Source organism: Lampetra planeri, chromosome 16 (assembly GCF_965212315.1).
Source record: "Lampetra planeri chromosome 16, kcLamPlan1.2.h2, whole genome shotgun sequence".
In the NCBI taxonomy this organism is placed as follows: Eukaryota; Metazoa; Chordata; class Hyperoartia; order Petromyzontiformes; family Petromyzontidae; genus Lampetra; species Lampetra planeri.
The window spans coordinates 4,615,448-4,636,654 of NC_136122.1; the positions used below are offsets into that span (position 1 = coordinate 4,615,448).

Genomic DNA, 21,207 nt, shown 5'->3' on the forward strand with positions numbered 1-21,207 from the left:
TTGAAATAGATTTTTTTTATTTCATTTTTTTACGTGACTTTACCGAAAGAACCAAGAATAGGAGTGGTTATGTTGACTTTACCGAAAGAACCAAGAATAGGAGGGGTTATTTTGAAAAGCAAGCAAAAATGTTCTACAATTTTATACATTTCGCTGCACATTGATTACATCGAGCGTCATCAGGCGTGAACCACAGCTCAGTCCTTCCATGAAATAGCTTCCTGATCCGGGTCCTTAAGGTAGGTGCCATGACATCACAGGGACAGTCGTGCAAGTGAACTGGTTGGATGAGAGTTGGTTGCGTGGCAGGTTAGAGTAGTGGAATAAGGTGAATACGTTTAATGAAAGCTGAACATCACTTTCACCCCTGCACAAGTCCTATTACAATGACTTTAATGCCGTAGCAGCTGATTGCAATGTGACTCTTATGTTTTACCGTAATTAGATCAATCAATGTATATTTGTTGCACGGAAAGTCCCATTTAGTCAGTTATCCAGCAATGGGCAATGGCATTCCAAGCGCAATTTTACATTCATAATTAAAACTCAATAATTTGCGTAACTTTGTAAGATTTCCACTTGTGTTGCAGAAAATTGCTTCGCGAGGTCATAAAACACTGGATACCATGGTGACTGATCATGTACAAATGTAAATCTCTCAGCAGGAAAATAGTGAATCACAGCTCTCTTGCAAAGTAGGTACAAACATGAGATCACAATCTGGCTGGAATGGTGCTTGTGGTTATGACTCACAGACAACATATCTAAAAAGTTAAAATCCCAGTCGGGATTCTACTTAGCCCATCATTATTTGGGGGGGGGGGGGGGGTGCGGGTGACATCGAATGAGTACAACTATGTGGGAAGCCACAGTGGAAACCCTGTGTGGGAGGACTGAGCCTCTCAACAAGTGGTCACGGGAGGATTTCACCACCGGTCTGAAGGCCACCAATTGGGAGATTAAATGACCTCCCCCATTCGCTCATCTGAGCGGGGACTCTGCATTGACTCGATAAGCAGACTGCGACGCTCTCTCTGTCCGGACTCGATAAGCAGACCGCGTGCAGTCGAAACGTGCATTTCCTTAACCATCGGGCGGTGATTGCTCACTCGTAAAAAGGTGAACCTGTGAACCGGATACGATGATTAATGGTATCAACATCAGGGCGGTTGTGGAGGGTGGAGGGCGGAGCGATGGCTAGTTCTACAGACGTTGCTTGGAAACGCAGATAAATAAACACACCGCACATGCCGCTTTTACAGCTCTTGATACAAAGTGCAGTGGGAAATGAGTCCTTTGGTGGCGCAATACATCCAATGGAAATTGTTTTCCCTTTAACGCGCATCGCACTCTGGAGGAGGGGGGGGGCACAGGAGCAACGCTTAGGACAAGTTCAGTAGTGGCACAGGTGTCGGGCAACGAGTCCTATTGAATGTGTATTATTCATGCGGTGACTTGGACGTATGCCCGGACGCCACGGCTTACTACTACTCGTGGGGTTGTGCGAGACGCTGCCACACTTTACAGTACGGAAGCACATCCAGTGCCGCCGTGGCTATAAAAAAGCCATTCAAGTAATTTAAAATGAGTGTATTTTCATAACGTGCACTACACTACAACACATGCAGTGTATAATATAAGCAGGCAGACGCGCGTTTTTTTAGATCATACCTGCTTGCAGAATTTGGATTAAAACCGCTATAGTAAAATATACTGCATGTACTAGACGATTAGCATCAGCAGCAGTAATTCCACATATACTATAGAAACACTGGCTCGTTGGATGTCTTAGAATGATGGAAACATCCAAAAAGAGTGCCTTTAGAGTATTGGCATAAAGAATATGTTCACATATCCTCTAGAAAGAAAAGCATTCAATTCCACGCACACACATGATTCAATTAACAATTGTTGTGTAAGCGATTAACTGCGCTGTCGTCAGAAAATTACATTAAATATTGTTACTTGTAGTTCTAATATAAACACAGTATATTTCGAGCTTACTGTGTGATGCCCATACAGGTTATGCATTCACACGTATGTATATAGGGCACATATTGCATCTGTTACATATATGTCTGCGGTTTACACTTAAATAACCACGAGTGTGTGTTAATGAAATACTGCGTATCGATAATCTCGTGCGAAGGAGCTCGATGGGACAAGTTCATCACGATGATGCGAGGGATGGGAATGGTTTTTGGGGGTATGGTACGCCTTCACCTAGCAGTGGATAGATCATGGCTGACGGTATACACAACATTATGGGTGTGGAGAAAGCGACATAATGCAAAATTCCACAATCCATTAACTGACGGCTGCCATTCAAGCAATGAAACCCGAGTGGGGAATGAACGATCACACAGCGTCGCAGTTGGACTGACAGTGTCCAACAACAGACTTGCAAGGAAACTTCATGCCGGGTTTTACGTTTCATTTTCCGGTATAGTATCCAGGTTGCACCCCATTATTGAGCATTCAGCGCCATTCACTCCCAGGCTAAGTTAAAGTAACAGCCACCAATCCTCGTTGCTCACATGCCCGGCGCATGGCATTTTTTTCGAATTCCAAAATTGCAGAATAGTTTGCGTTCAGGGATTAACGTTGAACTTCTACCGCACCGTACGTAGCCAGCCGTGCTAACCGGAGGTGCGGATGCAACGATGCAATGATGCACCGATTGATTGACGATTCATCAATTTAATGTGGATTCTCAAGCTATGCGGTACATGCATCACATTCCCAGCGTAAGAATCGATGTGTTTTTTCTTTCTTTACGATTTGTATATGTTGCATGCCATCGGGTGTTTGATGCCGCTGGTGCAAGCAACAAGTGGCCGCTTCATTCGCCATAATGTAAATAAATAATCCCTCGTGACCCTGAATCGCAACAACTCAGTGGCTGCTGGAGGGGAGATTTGTTACGTATATAGCCAACCGTGATAATCGGAGGTTCGCATATCCTCTGGCAAAATATAGCAGATGTTAGCCAGTGTGTATCAGGGCCAGCTGGGTACATGAGAGAGGGCCAATGTGGCTAAAACCACATCCACTGTGTATCCCTCGTTGCTGATGCTTATACAATGGCATCGCCCCCCCCCCTCATCATGAGACCGAGTCACGATAAGGAAGGCCCTGGCTAGGTTTAGATACCAACTGAACCAGGTGTTTTGTGCATTCCTAAGGATTGAACCTGTGACTGCTGAGGTCATCACGCAGTGCACATACCAAGACATCAAAAAGACAAAGATCCCCTGTATATACTTAATATCATGTTGGGGCAAGTGCCGTTCAAGAGCACCTATGGAGGCCGACATACCCAATCTCTCCCATAATCGTTCACAGGCAAACACACACATTTAATTATTATTGTTATTATTTTTGCCACAGCTGAGTAATCTTTTAAAAGTTTGCCTAAAGTGCTCCGTGGTGCACCTGATGCGTGCAGTCATGGGCTGAAGAAAGAGTGCTCTGGTGCCCTGGCAGCTTAAAGACCATCACGATTTGTAAACGAGGCCGCGTTGCTAAAGAGGGGTGCACAGATTAGATGTACCCACTCATTTAGATGCAGCGCGTGTAAGGAAACATGCGTAGATTCACCCCACATTAGGATAATGACATTTGGGAATTCTACGTCTAATTAATGATCGCTAATTATTGAATTATGTGACTACAACAATATTGCAATCGCTGGAAATGTATTCACAAGGGGATGCGATGATGTCCATACGCACAATGCCTTGCAAGTGCATGATAATGCATAGCTTAAAAAAAACTCATATTTAACGTTTGCATATTAACAAACCGTGGGCACACGTTTTATCAGCTCACATGCGTGTCCATCAACTCGCACAGAATGTCTGCTCTGCTTACGTTGTGTGTAAACTCAAACGGTCCTTTCGATACACAAACGACAGGGCTGCGCGCTCGATGGGTTGGGTAATGGAATGGTTAACGTTGGGCTCCACCGTGTTCCTGTATTATGAGTCCCCATCGTTAACAACACAAACATATTTGTTTTACCCGGTTCACTGCCCCCGTTCACGTCAACCACGCACGTTTGACATTCATGCATGGGCACGCGTACACCACACACCATCCAACGACGGAGACACGGGGGGGGGGCTTCTTCAGGGTTATCAATATTGGTTAGGGCTGGCAGAGCCAAGAGGCACGGGCGGAACCAGCCAAGCGAGCAGCACGGGCACAGTGACAACACCGACACGAGGGCGCACAGAATGCTCATTTTGATTATCGTTATCGTACGAACAAATTACCGTTTAAATATTCAAGCTTAATTGCCGTTGTTTATTTTATACGAGCTTGATCGCCGCACGAAATTGTTGTTGCCGTAATAAACGTTAAACATTTCATTTTAGGCGGCGCAATTCCCATCGATGTTTTTTTGTTATCAATAAAGCATTCTGAACAAACATGCAGAGACGCTGGGATTGCCACCTGTGTCCTGGTTTTCCCCGTGATCGTCCTCTTCTTGAGGTCCTGGGAAACCTGCGTTGTTGGTCTTTCCCGGACATAAAAAAAAATCCTCGTGGATTTTTTGTTTTGTCGGCTGTACGAGATTATACAGCACTCAAGACAACGCATTTCTGGTACTGCGACATATTTCCATTCCCATTATACATCCCGGCTTGTTTGTACGTTAACATCTCAGAGGTGGCAACCCTAGCAGACAGGCACCACACACACACACGTGCGCGCGCACCACAACAACAACAACGACGACACTTAGCTTGAAGATCACCGAGGGTTGTTCATAAGTCGGAAAAGCCATGCAGGACTCAGCAGGCACCAGGTCACGTCGCGAACAAGCAACACAGACGCCGTGCCACCGGCCGGCCGGGCTGTCAGCGCCAGCGGCGGCAGCGGTGATAGCCAGACACGGCGAGCCTGGCCACCACCGCCGCCACCGCCGCCACGGAAGCCACGTCCTTACCGAGCTCCTCCATCTCGGCCGTCATGGACTTGGAGCGCTGCGAGAGGGCTGTGGCCGGGGCCCTTTTCGGCGGCGGCGGCGGCGCTGCGGAGAAGAGAGAGTTAGCGTCGGACGTCTTGCGGCCGCGCAGTTTCCGCAGCGCCGAAGAGATGGTGAGGCCCCGCGTCGTGCGCTGATCCTTGCTGTGGTAGAACTTAATGTCGTCGAAATCCGCCGATGGAGAGTGGACGCCCGGCACACCACCGGTGCCCCGCGAGAGGCTGGCCGGCGTGGAGGGCATCCCGTCCGAGTGCCTGCTGTTGTTCAGGGTGATCATGCTGGAAACTTTCTTCATGTTTGCCCCGCCACTGAGATTCAGGGGGGGGGAGGTGAGAGTTTGGGGACCACTCGTTCGCGAGGTGAAGGCGACCTCTGTGGTTTTGTTGAGATGTCGCTTCTTGATGTTGCCACCCGTGAGAGGTGGTTACTTATCGAGAGAGCCTCTCTGTCTCCCTGGCAGGAGACGCGTCGCCGTCGGTTTTCTCTCGGAGATTAAAAGTAATCGAATGACCGGACTAGTTGCAGCCGAGCACTGAAGTCCAAAACAGAGCCGTGCCGACTGTTGAAGCGCAAGGTGCCGCCACGGAGTAAGCCCCTCCTTGTACGAGACAGCACGAAGATTGTCTTCGAAGAGGTCAAAGTGATGGCAAGTTCCGCAGCAACGCCTCAAAACATCTCCCTTTGTTGTCGTTGTTGTTGTTGCAAAATAATTTTTTTTAAATACTTTGCTTTAATTCGAAAAACAAAAATGCTCACAGGTGGAGGGATAGCAGAGATACGGAGGGGATGAGGGGGGCAAGAGCGCCGTCTCGCAGGAGAGAGAGATGCCTTCAGCTCGGGTCTCTCCACCACCCAAAATAGAACTTCATTTCAACACCAAACAAGAAGTTCTGGTTTTTCTCTCTCCTCTCTCAAGCCTTGGAGGCAACTGCGGCAATGATGTCAGCAGAGGCGAGTGTCATTCCTCCTCCTCCTCCACAGCTCTCCCGTCCTTCAACCAAGCTTGCAAGTCGGTGGATTTCATCCCTTCGTTTTCTGTGCGTGACCGCTGCTGCTGCTGTTGTCTCGCCGTCTTGAAGCGTCGTCGAGTAGCGCGGGATCTCAAGCGAGGACCAAAAAAAGACGACTCTAAAAGCAGGCTCTATTTGATTTCGCCTGTCTCTTGAGAATATCGCAACGCTTTGAAAAAAACCCTCCCAACCAACCACCAACAACCACTATCACGACCACCGCTACGGGGCTCAAACTTCAAAAGCGGTGGCAGGGCGAGGGCAGGAGGTAGCAGGCACCGAACGAGCGCCAAACCCTGACGGCGGCTCGCCGTCAAGTGACGCCGGGGACCTCACCGGTGACGATGGTTGCTGTAACGCAGCTTCCACCCCACCCACCCACCTCTCTCTCCCCTATCGGCCAACCCGCCCGGCACGCACGCCCACGCCAGGACACCCCGCGCCCTCCCCACCCCGTGCCTGTGTGCGGTCGACACCCAACCACAGGGCACCGCAACCATCGCCTCCCTCCTTCCCCCGTACAGCCCTGAGCAAGAGCTGTGTGGGGGGGGGGGCAGGTTGCTGTTCGCGAGGAGCACCTGTGGTGAAGGCGGAGGGGTCAGCAACCACGCCCGGCCGCCTTTGTCTCCCCAGTGGCGATGTGTATTACTGCACGCATCCGCACCAGGTACTCATTTGAGGCGGAATCGACCCAGGGGAGGCCCAGGGCCGGTTCAAATAATCGTCGCCGGTGTTGGCCGTGAGCGGGAATTGAACTCCGGTGGGCAGGTTCGCTCACCGCTACCGCGCACCCACCGAGGGCCCATCCATTGAGTAGGAACGCACAAGTCTGTCAAAACCCTCTCCCTGTACGCACGCGTACTTATTACACCCCCCCCCCCACCTGCATACGTACGATTGACGCCCCCCCCCTACCCGAATCCTATAGAACGGTCGATATTGAATCCACGCAGAAACGACCAAGGATTAATAATATTAACATGTTCAAGCAAACAGATAGTCCACCACCGGACTACCTAACTAATTTAAAGGCCAATGTAGACAAATTATTATCGAGGCTTCACTCCCCCCGTTTCCTATGCGGACATTGTCAGTAGACCCCCCCCCCCCATACGCAAGCGTGCGCATTTGGGTTAACCACCTCCATGCGTATGCACTGAATGGATGGCCCCCAACCCAAGCCCTCCCAGCCAGCCCGCCCTGCCTCCCGCCCTGCCTCCTGCCCTGCCCGAGCCACCCCACCCGCTCCGTGCTTTGTCATGATGCAGTTCGCGGCTGGGAACTTCTTTTGAAAGAGAGAGAAAAAAAACGCCACATTCCTAACACTCCTGTGTCGTCGCCTTGGTAACGCGGTCCTAAACACAAGCCCCCGTTTGGAGTTAGCATCATTTTGAGGTTTCCCAATAGACGCGCTATATTCATAGCTTGCCTATAAGTAAGTCCACGGGCAGAGTGTATTTGTCGATAAGTTATTCCCTTCTCGAGTTGGAGTGTGTGGTGTTACCTAAACATATACTGCAACTGTCTATACGTTTAAACCAAACTTATATTATAGTCATGTATTGCATTTACAAGTACAGTAAATGATAATGCATGTAGAAATGTGTATGCTATAGAATACAAAATGTCAACTAAATATATTAATATCTTCAAATTTTTTATGGGTATAAAAGCATGAAGGATGCCCATCTCTATAATGTGAACTATTTCTCGAGCCTTGTTATTAACTTTAAGTATGCATTATAATACTTTCTCAAATATCAACACATCTACCTGCTTAAAATTGGCAAGGGTACAATATTCACCTCTATTGATGGCCCTGAGGCAGCGATGGCAATTCCACATTACCTTCACGGAGCGCCAGTCTCCATAAAAAAAACGTGATAACTTATTTTTTACGAACCTCATTGACAATTTTCGGTTTGCCCCCTAACCAGGATTTCCATTGGCAAACCTCTTAACTGTGAGTCAAGCTTTTGAACCAACAGTTTCCTCCCACTGGATAACACGTATATTCAAATGTATGAATATCTTATGCATTATAGTACACGATCTCCAGATTTCCCACGCAAGAGACAGCTTGGTTTAGGGGCTAAACTGTGTGACTTTTGTAATATATTCACTCTGTGATTTATTAAGCTTGTATAACTCGGAGGATAGAGCCACACCCTGGCATGCGCTGGCATGTCTTATTGGCTACACACGAGTACTTTCTGCCCCTCCTCTGCATAGGAGTTTTATACTTCGATGTAATTTCGAAGTGTTTCCAGTTTCTTCACTTGTCTTTCCTCGCGCTTACGGTCATTCCAATTGCTTTTGTTGACTGCTATGGAAAATGACTTTCTTTGATGGTGACGTGAAACATATTGCACTGCAAATGTGCCTGATATTTTGTCTGCGTTTGTGCATCTCGGAGCGGGAGGCTACTTTTAAAGTTCCAATGGCACTCAATTCGTTTGTCTACGATGTACATGATCATCAGGTGTTGTACTATACAACAGTTATACATTCACTATAACTGTACAAAAACAAACATTCCCCGTACATAAGCCAGTAGCATTGATGAAGGCCGACACGGCACACGCGGGGGTGGGTGGCCAGCACTACGCCCGGCCGCCTTTGTCTCCCTCGTAGCAATGTTTACAAACTGCACAAGGTGCTCATTTTAGGCTCAGTCGACCACGACACATGCACACACACGCACACAAACGTACACAGAACATATCCTGCCTCATTTAGAACTGCATTTGCTAATTATAGGGCGTATAAGAACAAACAATGCACTGTGTATATGTATATTACCACACAAACACAGGAAATACATACTGTATGGACGTACATTATATAAACCGACAGCTGTCAAAAGCTACTTACAGAACACATTGATGTGGTTTACTTTTCTGAAAATGATATAATGGTAATAGTGAAGAGTAAGTCTCTGAATGTCCAAAATCTGCTTCTATTACCTCTCGGTTGATTATATAACTAAATATACAAGCATGCGGTATATTTAATTCCACATTCATATGACAAGAGCCAGCCAGCCTTCCCATAGAATTACTACTTTATTGCCTGCAAAGCGGCACTCACATTTATCATATAAATCACCTCCACTCTTTTATGGATGTAAACACAAAATAAAACCTAGAATATTTCCACTTATCCGCCTTCATGTGAAGGATCAATCAATCAACCATTATTTTTACGTGCCAATATTGCCCTCAATAAAGTAGGCATTAGTGCACATTGCAGCAAAATAAAGAGAGAGTGGATAAGTGGCAAATAACAGCGAGGATTGTCCACAATATTCTTGGTTCTTTCGGTAAAGTCACGTAGAAGGGAAATAATAAAATAATAAAAATTAAATATAATAAAGTTCTCACGGCGTTTTTCTTTCTTCACCTGAGGACGGCTGCTTGCGTTGTGGTCGAAACGTCGTGAGAACTTTATTATATTTAATTTTTATTATTTTATTATGACTTTACCAAAAGAACCAAGAATATGAATCCCTGCAGTCACGAAAGCTTTAAATCGAAAGATTGTCCACCACTTTGGGCGACTCTGCTTATTCGTGGATGAGCGTGTGTAGTACGACGAATATTGTGTTTCCGGAAGACTGCTTTCACGCCACTAACCGGCGGATGATCAAGGATAAACAAGAATATTCCATAACTTCTGGTTTACTCATCAGCAGAGATCATGAAGGATATGTCACGCAGATAATGGGACTTTGAGATAATTTAATATGGGACTTGGATTATAGGCAGGGGTAGCAAATAGTGGGGTAAAATGAGGGGTGGGTGATCCAGATGTCTTGTGACCCCCCCAATTGACCCCTAACATTTGTTTTCCTTTGCATACAATATTCATTTCTGTATTAAATAAACCTTACTTTAAAAAAAATTAAAAGTTTCAGAGAATGAAATGGGGGTCACATGACATCTGGACAACCCTGTACTATACTGTATAGTCAAGCTACACTTTGTTTCAGTTCCACTGTGATAAATCTGCTTGGGATATCGCTAGTAAATGCTGTAGTAGCAATTGATCGTGCGCTCTCCACCCTTTCAAGAGTTCCCTTTCAACAATATGAATGATAAATTAAACCAAATGATTGTTGTATTTTACCAAGTGAGGCCCACTGAGCTACATGGCTCTCTTTCAGAAGGCACGTGGCCATAAATGAGAGCTTAACGCGGTGGCTTATCGCGTGGACATTTAGAGCGGCCAAATTGGTTTAAACGCACGCTTCTAATTAAAGTCTTTTCATGAGGATGTATTTTTTTCTTTCCTAACTCGAAATCGTGGTCTCCACAGCTGACATGCATGTTCCTTGTGTGCTTTTAAAAATAAAACCAGGAAGTTGTTACTCGCCCACATGGCCCCGGAAAACATTGGAAAATAACCCATAGTGGATGCCCTCTCTGTGCCTGGCTGGTCACAAGTTTATAAGTTACTTTATCCGGAGCAGACTCATAGGCAGTGGTGTTTTTTTATCTTCATAATGCTGCGGTTATACCATGGCAACCGATGACTTATTAAACATGCACCCCTGCCTTAATCACATTTCCACAGATATTTCCCAAGACAAGAGTGTTCATTGTGCCCTAGCTGGCCCATTTTTCACTCCTTTCAAACAAACTGTGTACACACGCCTATCTCGCCCAAGTTAAACACAACCTTTTTGTGAAGCTGGTGCTACAACGGAGTGAACGTAAGCCTTCTTGGTATCTGTTTGCGGGGATGGCCACTATTGCAGGTGAGGGTGTCTTTCGAGTAAGGTGGGCAGACACTTCTGTGCTGGTGACCGCATGTTTGCTTTCGTTCACTTGTTGTTTTCCTAAGTGGGCGTAAAGGTAACGAAGAGGTCAGCACATGTGGCATTGGAAAGGCTTTCCAAGAGACACTTTGGATAAGAGAATGGCCAAGTCAGCTAAGATTTTGCTTTCGCTTCAGGGTTTTTAAGTCCAAACAAATATCGCCTGCACCTTGGCAGAATTACACAGGAATGTAAATTATCCAGGGTAACAAAAAACCTTGATTGGGAGCACAAAGCTCTGACATGCAGAGACATGTAGACACATGCACACAAACACGCCGAAACAAAGAACCCCTGCTCGCCTCAAGGTGGGGGGGGGGCGGCTTAAGCAAGTGTTGTTTGCGAGCACCTATTGTGGCCAGCACAGCAAACACAGGGGTGTTGTGGACAACATTCCTCCTGTCCTTCCTCCATGGTAAGGTCGCCACCGTACGAGTTGTGAAATTTCCGGCTAAGCCTACCTAGGGAAGCATGTTCAGACAGCACTTGCAACCGATGCTCAAGCGCAAAAACAAATCAAAACCAAGTCGCCAGGATTGCTAACCATGAGCCCACCACCACTGCCTACAACACACAAACATTTATGGATAGAAAAGAGAGCACACTTAACATGAAGATATGACGAAACTAAACTTTTTTGTATTTTACCAGGTAAGGTCCACTGAGCTATGTAGCTCTTTTTCAGAAACGACCTGGCCACAAATGATAGCTCAACAAAGCGGCTTATCACGTGGGAATTTAAAGCAGCCAAATACTCTTAAACGCGTGATGTTGATTCTAAACGTGGAGGCAAATACCGAAGGACGCGGAGAAAAATCCACACGGCCACGGGGAGAGAGACACACAAACTCCAAATATACAGCAGCAGGCGTCAGGGTTGGGATCGAACCCACGACCGCCTGCACACCAGGCGAGGGAATAAACATCTCGTCACCACGGCACCCAGCAATCTTTCGAGCCACCACTCTTTCAAGTATGCCAAATGCTTACAGTAAAAGTAAATTGTGATGCACATGCAATTAGTAACAGGACTAAAAATAATGTGCACTGGGCCAGTTTACAACATGAACCCGCAGTAACAACATGGGAATAGGTCCTAAAGAAGGCTGCTGTCTCTGATGTAGACCAATCAGTTTCAAAGACAATGCATATATTATAATATATAATATGATAATTATCAGAGCATGTGTTTTTGTGCATGTTTACCACAAGTACGTGTGGTTAATGCAGACATGATTCCTTGCAAAAGGTTTCTATTTGTTGTTTGAACATCCTAACGCCTGTTTTATTTCCAGAGAGGGTAAAACCTACTCTTATTTTTTCATGAGCACGCAGTGCTTTCACAAGACTTGACCTCAGTCATGCCCCTGGCGAAGTGTCACAGTATCTTCCGTTATTCCTTCTCATCTCACTTTCCTCTTTTATATCTCCAGGCGAGCCCATTCAGGACAAATGTTTTTTTTAATAAAAACAACAACAATGACAATATACTCTATCTACATGTGGGATAATGTTTTAGCCATTTATACTGCAGATCACTGTGCCATTGGCTAATTAACAATGCCATGAACTACTTTCTTTGATATTCACTTAACAGCACTATGGAAAATAACACTGCACTGTTTCCGTGTTACTGAAGGGCATCATTATAAGTCCCACTGAGTCTCAAGATTTATTTGGGGGGTCCTTACATTGGAACGTTGGGTAAAATTTCCATCAACGAGTGTCTGGCATGTGGGAGGAAACTGGAGTATTCGAAAGAAACCCATGAATAACAGGGGCTATCATTGTCATCCCTAGGAAATCATGTATGTTAAACTTCTTTCGCACTGTATGTAGCCAACCATGCCAATCGGAGGTCAGGGGGAAGGACAACAAACTAAATACAAAAAGCAGTTCTAAAGAAATTATTTGCAATCTAGATTTTAAAGTGCATAGCTCCACCGGTTTCTACGTATGACCCCGTTGCAAACTAACTCACCAGCAAGAATACTAAACCCACGGACTATTCAGCTGCCTCAAGCTCAGCCAAGATCAGGGACACAACCAGCGTTGACACCAGAGGATAAACGATTTTAAAATAGGACACTAAGGCAGACACGGCGGCAAGGAGCGGGGGCCCATGCCATCGCCTCTGCCAGAGTAAGATTGACCAGCCAGACATTGACAAGAACCTACGGCTGTGAGACAGCCGTGGGTTCTGTTGCAACTTTTGCTCCATTACACCGAGCACCCTCGCCCACAGGGGCACTGGGAAGCCAGGGTGGACGTGTTGAACACGAACAAGAGCGTGCGACTTGTTTTGAAATTGACTTGGATGGCGCCGGCGTTTCACGGAGGACAAACGCTCCTTGTGGCTCGCATTTCCCTTCCTCGGCTTCATCGCCGTTGCTCTCGTGTGAGCACCATCTGCAAATAAACTACCTACGCGGGCAACGCTAATAATAAGCACACGCTCACTCGCCCCGGGACCGATGGCACCTTTACAAGGAGGCAGGCTGCGTCATGCGGGAAGCATTCTGAACTCCGCTTGGGTAAAAAAAAACAACGGTAGACGCTTATTCAACAGGTTGTTTGACAGCTTTAGCTTATGAAATAGCCAGTGTTAGGTTAATTGCAATCAAAGTCAGTCTTGTCTTTTATTTTCCCTTGTCCTGCACTGATGAAAGGGACGTTGCCCAAAACGCCACCATTGTAGTCTTTTGGTGAGCGGAATACAATGGCTTTGCAGCTTCCACTTTGTTTTGAGAGGAGATTTAAATTATATGAACGTTTCCTGCAATGACTGAAAAGGCGGATCCTGGAACGAAGGAGCCTGCCACAGTTGTTGCATCTGTAATTGACTCTTGTCCTGTAATGGCTCACTTTCTGATTGCCTAGGCTGGTGCCTTGAGTTTGATCAACCTCATATATATGTAGTGGTGGTATTGACGTGCGCCGACTGTGACAGTGATGGATCACGGGGCGGCGCGGGGTGCGGGGTTGGGCACGCGTTGTGGGCGTGGTGTGGACGCGCGCGCCGGGAGTGACAGATGACGGGGCGGCGCGGAGTGAGTGGTGAGGCATGATGAGATGTGGGAAAAGAGGATCGTAGCCAGCGCCCGGCGATTGGTCGAATAAGTGGGTGCTCGCAGCGACGTCCGCAGGTGGGGTATAAAGGGGGACGCGCGAGAGCACTCGGGGAGAGTTACCCAGTTGAAGACCCGAAGACGGAGCTGAAGACCTAGTGAAGCCGAGTAGCTCAGTGGCGTTAGTCGCCGAGTAGCTAAGTGGATGTTGGTCATCCGAGTAGCTCAGTGGCGTTAGTCGCCGAGTAGCTAAGTGGATGTTGGTCATCCGAGTAGCTCAGTGGCGTTAGTCGCCGAGTAGCTAAGTGGATGTTGGTCATCCGAGTAGCTCAGTGGGCGTTAGTCGCCAAGTAGCTAAGTGGGTGTTTGTCACCCGAGTACTAAGTGGATGTTGGTCATCCGAGTAGCTCAGTGGCGTTAGTCGCCAAGTAGCTAAGAGGATGTTGGTCATCCGAGTAGCTCAGTGGGCGTTAGTCGCCAAGTAGCTAAGTGGGTGTTTGTCACCCGAGTACTAAGTGGATGTTGGTCATCCGAGTAACTCAGTGGGCGTTAGTCGCCAAGTAGCTAAGTGGGTGTTTGTCACCCGAGATACAAAGTAGGTGTTAGTCACCTGTAACCAAGTTTGATAAAATAAAGAGTGTGTTACCCGTGAAGTCGTCTCCCGTGGAGTTACTACGTTACAACTGGCGTCAGAAGTAAACCTGTCTTCAAGAAGTATGGACACAAGGAAGACTACCCGTACCCACGAGCGAGGTCGGGATGACGACGGCGTACCGGGGACACCGACCTCGGGAGTAGAGGACGAGGAGTTGCCGCCGATGCAGCACTTCGCGGTGATGGCCGACGCTCCGCTTGCCTCCGACACCGGCCTCCAGGACGCGCACGCCCGCTTGGCGGAGTTGCTACTCGCCGCCGCCGCTGTCTTGGCCGACATCTCCGTTCCGGCGAGCGGAAAAACGGCTGCGGGGGTCGTGGAGGAAGCGACGGTGGAGGATTCCCGCCAAAGGGCGCTTCGCGCCAAAAGCCTGGAAGTTGCCGCCGTTTTTGGGGGGCCGCCACCGATTGGCGGGAAAGACGGACGCCACGTGGCCGGACACCTCCGCGCAGCGCAGCCCACGTCATCGGCGCGCGCCGGAGCCCTCCATTTTGCGCCTGACAACCGAGCCGACATTTTACACAACTCCAGCGGAGCGCGGGAAAATCTCTCCGACGTCGACGACGATCGGGTCCTCCAGCAAAGATTGCCCGCGCTGTCGGCGTTCAAGGCGGATGGGGGCGACTGGGGAGCCTTCCAACGAAGGTTCCTCGCTCATCAGGAGATGTCGGGGTGGTCCGACACCACTGCCCTGCGTGCGTTGCCAGCGATGCTTGACGACGACGCGCTTGCAGCCTTCACATCTGCTGCAAGGTCGTCCCGCTCTACGCTCCAGGCCGCACTACACCTGATGGCGAAGGTGTTCGGGCCGCCCTCCACATGCCGCCACCAGTTCTACGATCGGCGGAAGGTGGCTGGGGAAACGACGCTAGCCTACCGCACGGCACTGCTCGCCTTGGCGGACGCGGCTTTTCCCCGCATGGATAAGGAGGGGAAGGACGCCATGGTGACGGAGCAGCTGCTGGTGTTGGCCCACGAGTTGGGGGTCCCCATCAACGTGGCAGACGAGATGGAGATCTGCTCCCTGGCGATCGCCACGAGCATTCACGCGTACGAGGTCCTCAAACGCAAGCCGGGGGTCGTCTGCAAATGGCCGGGGAATGCGGCACTGGCCGCCACGATCGCCGAACCTCAGCCAGCTGCGGTGCAGGAGCGGGGCTTCGCTGCATCGTGTCCGGGGGAGTGGAGAACGGGAGGTCGTTCGCCCACACGTTCGCCCCGCAAGCTGGAGCAACCGAAACCTACGACGTCTGTCGTCTGCTACAACTGCGGCCTTCGGGGTCACGTCGCAGCCGGGTGCCGGGCCCCGCGTCCGCGCGCCGCAGGACCACGTCGGGACGACGACCAGGGCCACAAGTCATCCCAACAAAACCCGGCAAGTCGCGGCACCTCACACGTTCGGTACACAAACACGGCACATTCGGGTCGCCGCTTCGCGGTGGGGGGTTCGCGGCTGGGTGCCGGGGGTTCAATTCGGCGAGGGGGGTCCGTACGCGGCCCGCAAGCAGTCGAGTGGTCCGAATTGGCCCACAGGATCGTGGCTGCGTCAGCCGGGTCGTCCGTGGTAACGGGGTTCATTGACGGGGTTGAGGTCCGGGTGCTTGTTGACACGGGTGCGTCGGCCACCATCATCTCGGACCTTATTTATAACATTCTTCCCGTCCAAAGTAGACCCCTTCTGCCGGTAGACGTGCCATTTTATGCGGCGAATGGGGGATCCCTGGGGATCATCGGCCAGATTCGGGCGACTATTTGCATTGGGGACATTAAATTAGCGGGCCCTATTTTTGTATCATCATCGCTGGCCGTTCCCTGTTTGCTAGGTATGGACTTTTTGTCAAAAATGCCCATCAAAATTCTTATTGATCAGGCCTGCATAGAGCTTCCGTCAGGTCGGCGGGTTGCCTTCTTGTCGAGCCCTATCAAAGTGCGCACGGTTTGTGCGACGGTGCAGGCGCTGGCGACTCACACTGTACGGGTACCCCCGGGATCGCAAATGTTAGTACCCCTTCGGTTCAGGAAGCCACTCGAGGTGGGTGCGGAGGCACAGGGGGTGCTGTTGGGGCCGTCAAACAGAGCCAGTAAGGGCCTCGACTTAGCGGTTGCTCAAACCGTGGTGAGAGGGGACAGTGAGCCGTTCGTAATGGTCCTGAATACGGGGTCGCGGCCGGCCGTAATTGCGCAGGGAACGGTGCTGGCTCACGCCGCGCCGCTGCCCGTTGAGGAACGGCTCGTGGCTCAAGCAGATTTTACTGTCGAATCGCATCCTCAAAGTGATGAGGGGACTGAGTGGTTGGACTCGCTGTGTGCGGGTTCTGCTAACTTGTCCGGGGTGCAATTGGGAGCATTGAGGGGTTTGCTCATCGAGTTTGCTGACGTGTTCAGCAAACATAAGTACGATATCGGCTGCACTGACCTGTTGCGCCACCACATAGCTACAGGGGACGCGGCCCCTATTCGTCAGAATCCCTTCCGGCTCAGCCCGGCCGAGAAGGAACATGTGCAATCGGCGGTTAATGATATGTTGGCGGCCGATATCATTTCGCCCTCTTCTAGTCCGTGGGGTGCTCCTATTGTCCTAGTAAAGAAACAGGACGGGTCCTTGCGGTTTTGTGTCGATTTCCGCCGCTTAAACAAAATCTCGATGGCGGATGCGTATCCGCTCCCCAGGATGGATGAGTCGCTGGATGCCTTGGCGGGAGCGCAGTTTTTTTCCACACTCGATCTGCTTTCTGGATTTTGGCAATTGCCACTCGATAACGAGTCTAAACCTAAAACTGCTTTCCGGACACCTGGGGGCCTTTTTGAATTCAACCGTTTGCCCATGGGCTTACATTCCGCTCCCGCCACGTTCCAGAGACTCATGGAATTGGTTTTGTCGGGCCTCCAATGGGATACCTGTTTGATTTATCTTGACGACATTATCGTCTTTAGTCGGACTTTCGAGGAGCACCTCCAGCGACTGAGAGCGGTGTTCCTCAGGATGCGTTCCGCTAAGCTAAAATTTAAACCGGCTAAATGTTTTCTGCTTCGGGAATCGGTCAGGTATTTGGGCCGTATCGTGAGTCGTTCAGGGATCTCGACGGACCCTGCTAAGACGCATTGCGTCAGCTCATGGCCAACGCCAACCTCGGTCACGGAGGTTCGTAGTTTCATTGGTTTTGCCTCCTATTACCGTCGTTTTGTCAAGCAATTTGCCACCATAGCCAAGCCCCTGCACGCTTTGACGGCTAAGGGTGTGAGGTTTCACTGGGGGGCAGAGGAGGAGGATGCGTTCTGCTCCCTCCGTGACGCTTTGGTGCAGGCTCCCCCCTTGTGTTACCCCGATTTCACACAACCGTTTTTGCTTGACACGGACGCCAGCAATACGGGTATCGGGGGGGTGCTCTCACAGTTGGTCGGGGGGGTTGAACGGGTGGTCGCCTACGGTAGTAGGGTTCTTTCCCCCGCAGAACAACGCTATTGCGTAACTCGTCGTGAATTGTTAGCCATTGTGTTTTTTACACAGCAATTCAGGCCGTATCTTTACGGCCGTCATTTTACGGTCCGGACAGACCATGCGGCTCTACAATACGCTATGCGCGTGGCGCAGCCATCGGGCCAATTGTCCCGATGGTTGGAGGTCCTTCAAGACTACCAATTCACGACGATTTACCGAAAAGGGTTGCGGCACTCAAACGCGGACGCCTTGTCGCGGTTGCCGCCGTGCACGGACTGCACATGTTTGTTGGGATCAGCGCGGTGCAAACCCCCGGTCGCCGGCACCCCGGGAGTTGCGCTCGCCGCCACTGACACCCCGGGAGAGGACGCCCCCACGGGGAGGGATTCGCTGTTGTCGTTGCCCCTCATTGAGTGGGGCCGCCTCCAGATGTCCGACAGCTCCCTACTTACGCTGCGTCGGAAAGTTGGCGCTCCCGAACAAGGGGAGGCGCGGGTAGGTTCCTGGGTGTGCAGACAGGGCCTGTTGATGAGGTGGGACAACATGTCCCGGCGTCACGTGCTCGTGGTGCCTGTTGCTATGCGGGGTAGGGTTGTTCTGGCAGCTCATGAACGGCTCATGCATCTGGGTTTTCACAAAACGCTCGCCCTAATCCAGCGAGACTATTATTGGCCGGGGATGGGTAACGACGTGGCGAATATTCTTAAGGGATGCGTAGGGTGCGCCAAAAGGAAACCGCCACCATTGGCAGCTAATCCACCGCTGCAATCCATTCAGGTTTCGCGTATAAATGAATTGGTAGCGTTGGACATCTTGGGGCCCTTTCCGGTTACACCAAGGGGAAATAGGTTCCTGCTGGTTGGCGTGGAATACTTCACCCGATGGCCTATGGCATGGCCGCTCGCCAACCAGTCGGCTGCGGCGGTGGCGGACGCCTTTGTCCAGGGTTATGTGTTGGACAAGGGCGCCCCCGAACGCTTGCTGACGGATCAAGGGAAGAATTTTTCGAGCGTTTTGTTGCGCGAGGTGTGCGACCTGTTGGGTACAAAGAAAGTGCGTACTTCCCCCTACCACCCGCAGACTGACGGGATGGTTGAGCGTCTGAACAGAACGATTACGTCTATGTTGTGCCAACAGGTCTGCGACGATCAGGTTGATTGGGACTTACAGGTGCCGGGGGTACTCGCGGCCTATCGAATGGCCCCTCATGCGGCGACAGGGTTTTCCCCATTTTTTCTCATGTATGGGCGGGAGGCCGATCCGGCCATGGACGTCCAACTGGGGATTTCCCAGCCACGTGCAAAATCTAAATTGGCAGACCACATCAAATTTAATATCGCCAAATTGACTGAAGCGCGGGAGGGGGCAAGGTTGAATTCGCGGTCGCGGCAAATTGCAAACGAGAAATTGCATGAGCGGAGGGTGCATACGCATGATTGGAAACCAGGCGATAAGGCCTGGCTGCATTGTCCACATGCACCGTTGGCTACGTCCCCCAAGTTGTTGAGACCTTGGAGGGGACCGGTGGAAATTGTGCGGGTTGCACGGCCCCAGAGTATACAGATTAAATGGGGGAAACGCCGTTGGTATGTGCACCCCTCCCGACTGAAGCCCTATGCGGCACCGTGTGACCCCGTTCTGTGCCGTGACGACCGGGCGTGTGATGTGACCGTCGACTCGGGGAGGGAGGTGTCGCAGGCTGATCCTCACGTGTCTCCACCTGACCCACCCCCAGGTGCCTCGGGCTTGACGGCTGCTGACCATCGAGAGCCTGAACCCCGGGGCACGCACGAGTCCTCGATGCCTGGCCGATGTCTTCCTGAACCGCCGGCACCACCGGACGTTCAACCGCGTCTGGTGCCGTACGACGGACCGGCAAGGCGGACTCGGGCTAGGTCTCAACAATTTTCATGAGGACGGTTTTTTTTGTGCTCTACACCGAGCTCGCCCGGTGTTCCCCTCTGCCGGGGTAATGTCCCGTTGTAGGGACGCTCGGAAGAAAAGGGGACACTGCACGAGTCGAAAGAAAAAAAAAAAATTTCCATTTTTTTTTTTTGTATACACATTGCTATTGTCACTCGCCGGTTTGTATATATTGTTCTATTGTCGCGGTGGCATTGGTTGAGGGTTGCGGATGGTGGTGTTCGCGTTGTGTTGTGTTGTTAGCTTAGTTGTTGTTCTTGTTGTTGTGTTGTGTTACGGGGCACACAGGGAGGGTTGTATATTTTTGTAGCAGCCGGGGCGGCTGCGAGCTATGTGGTAGGGGGTGATGTAGTGGTGGTATTGACGTGCGCCGACTGTGACAGTGATGGATCACGGGGCGGCGCGGGGTGCGGGGTTGGGCACGGGTTGTGGGCGTGGTGTGGACGCGCGCGCCGGGAGTGACAGATGACGAGGCGGCGCGGAGTGAGTGGTGAGGCACGATGAGATGTGGGAAAAGAGGATCGTAGCCAGCGCCCGGCGATTGGTCGAATAAGTGGGTGCTCGCAGCGACGTCCGCAGGTGGGGTATAAAGGGGGACGCGCGAGAGCACTCGGGGAGAGTTACCCAGTTGAAGACCCGAAGACGGAGCTGAAGACCTAGTGAAGCCGAGTAGCTCAGTGGCGTTAGTCGCCGAGTAGCTAAGTGGATGTTGGTCATCCGAGTAGCTCAGTGGCGTTAGTCGCCGAGTAGCTAAGTGGATGTTGGTCATCCGAGTAGCTCAGTGGCGTTAGTCGCCGAGTAGCTAAGTGGATGTTGGTCATCCGAGTAGCTCAGTGGGCGTTAGTCGCCAAGTAGCTAAGTGGGTGTTTGTCACCCGAGTACTAAGTGGATGTTGGTCATCCGAGTAGCTCAGTGGCGTTAGTCGCCAAGTAGCTAAGAGGATGTTGGTCATCCGAGTAGCTCAGTGGGCGTTAGTCGCCAAGTAGCTAAGTGGGTGTTTGTCACCCGAGTACTAAGTGGATGTTGGTCATCCGAGTAACTCAGTGGGCGTTAGTCGCCAAGTAGCTAAGTGGGTGTTTGTCACCCGAGATACAAAGTAGGTGTTAGTCACCTGTAACCAAGTTTGATAAAATAAAGAGTGTGTTACCCGTGAAGTCGTCTCCCGTGGAGTTACTACGTTACATATATATGAGGTTTTCTGTTATAAACTAACCACTGCCAATATTGTATCCTGACTCATATATTTTCCTTCTTTTGCCACGTCTACCTTGCAAATAATTAATAAGAAAAGCCTCAAATG

At 50.3% G+C, this 21,207-nt stretch overlaps 1 protein-coding gene across 3 annotated transcripts in view; it reads right to left on the minus strand.

Moving 5' to 3' along the window:
* LOC144722949 (SH3 and multiple ankyrin repeat domains protein 2-like) overlaps positions 1 to 21,207 on the minus strand; it is a 679,767-nt gene that overhangs the window by 50,594 nt on the left and 607,966 nt on the right. For all 3 annotated transcript variants that reach the window (XM_078601389.1, XM_078601386.1, XM_078601388.1), the window contains exon 18: positions 4,955 to 5,038. In XM_078601389.1, the coding sequence (XP_078457515.1) occupies positions 4,955 to 5,038 (84 nt within the window). The remainder of the gene's footprint in view (positions 1 to 4,954; positions 5,039 to 21,207) is intronic.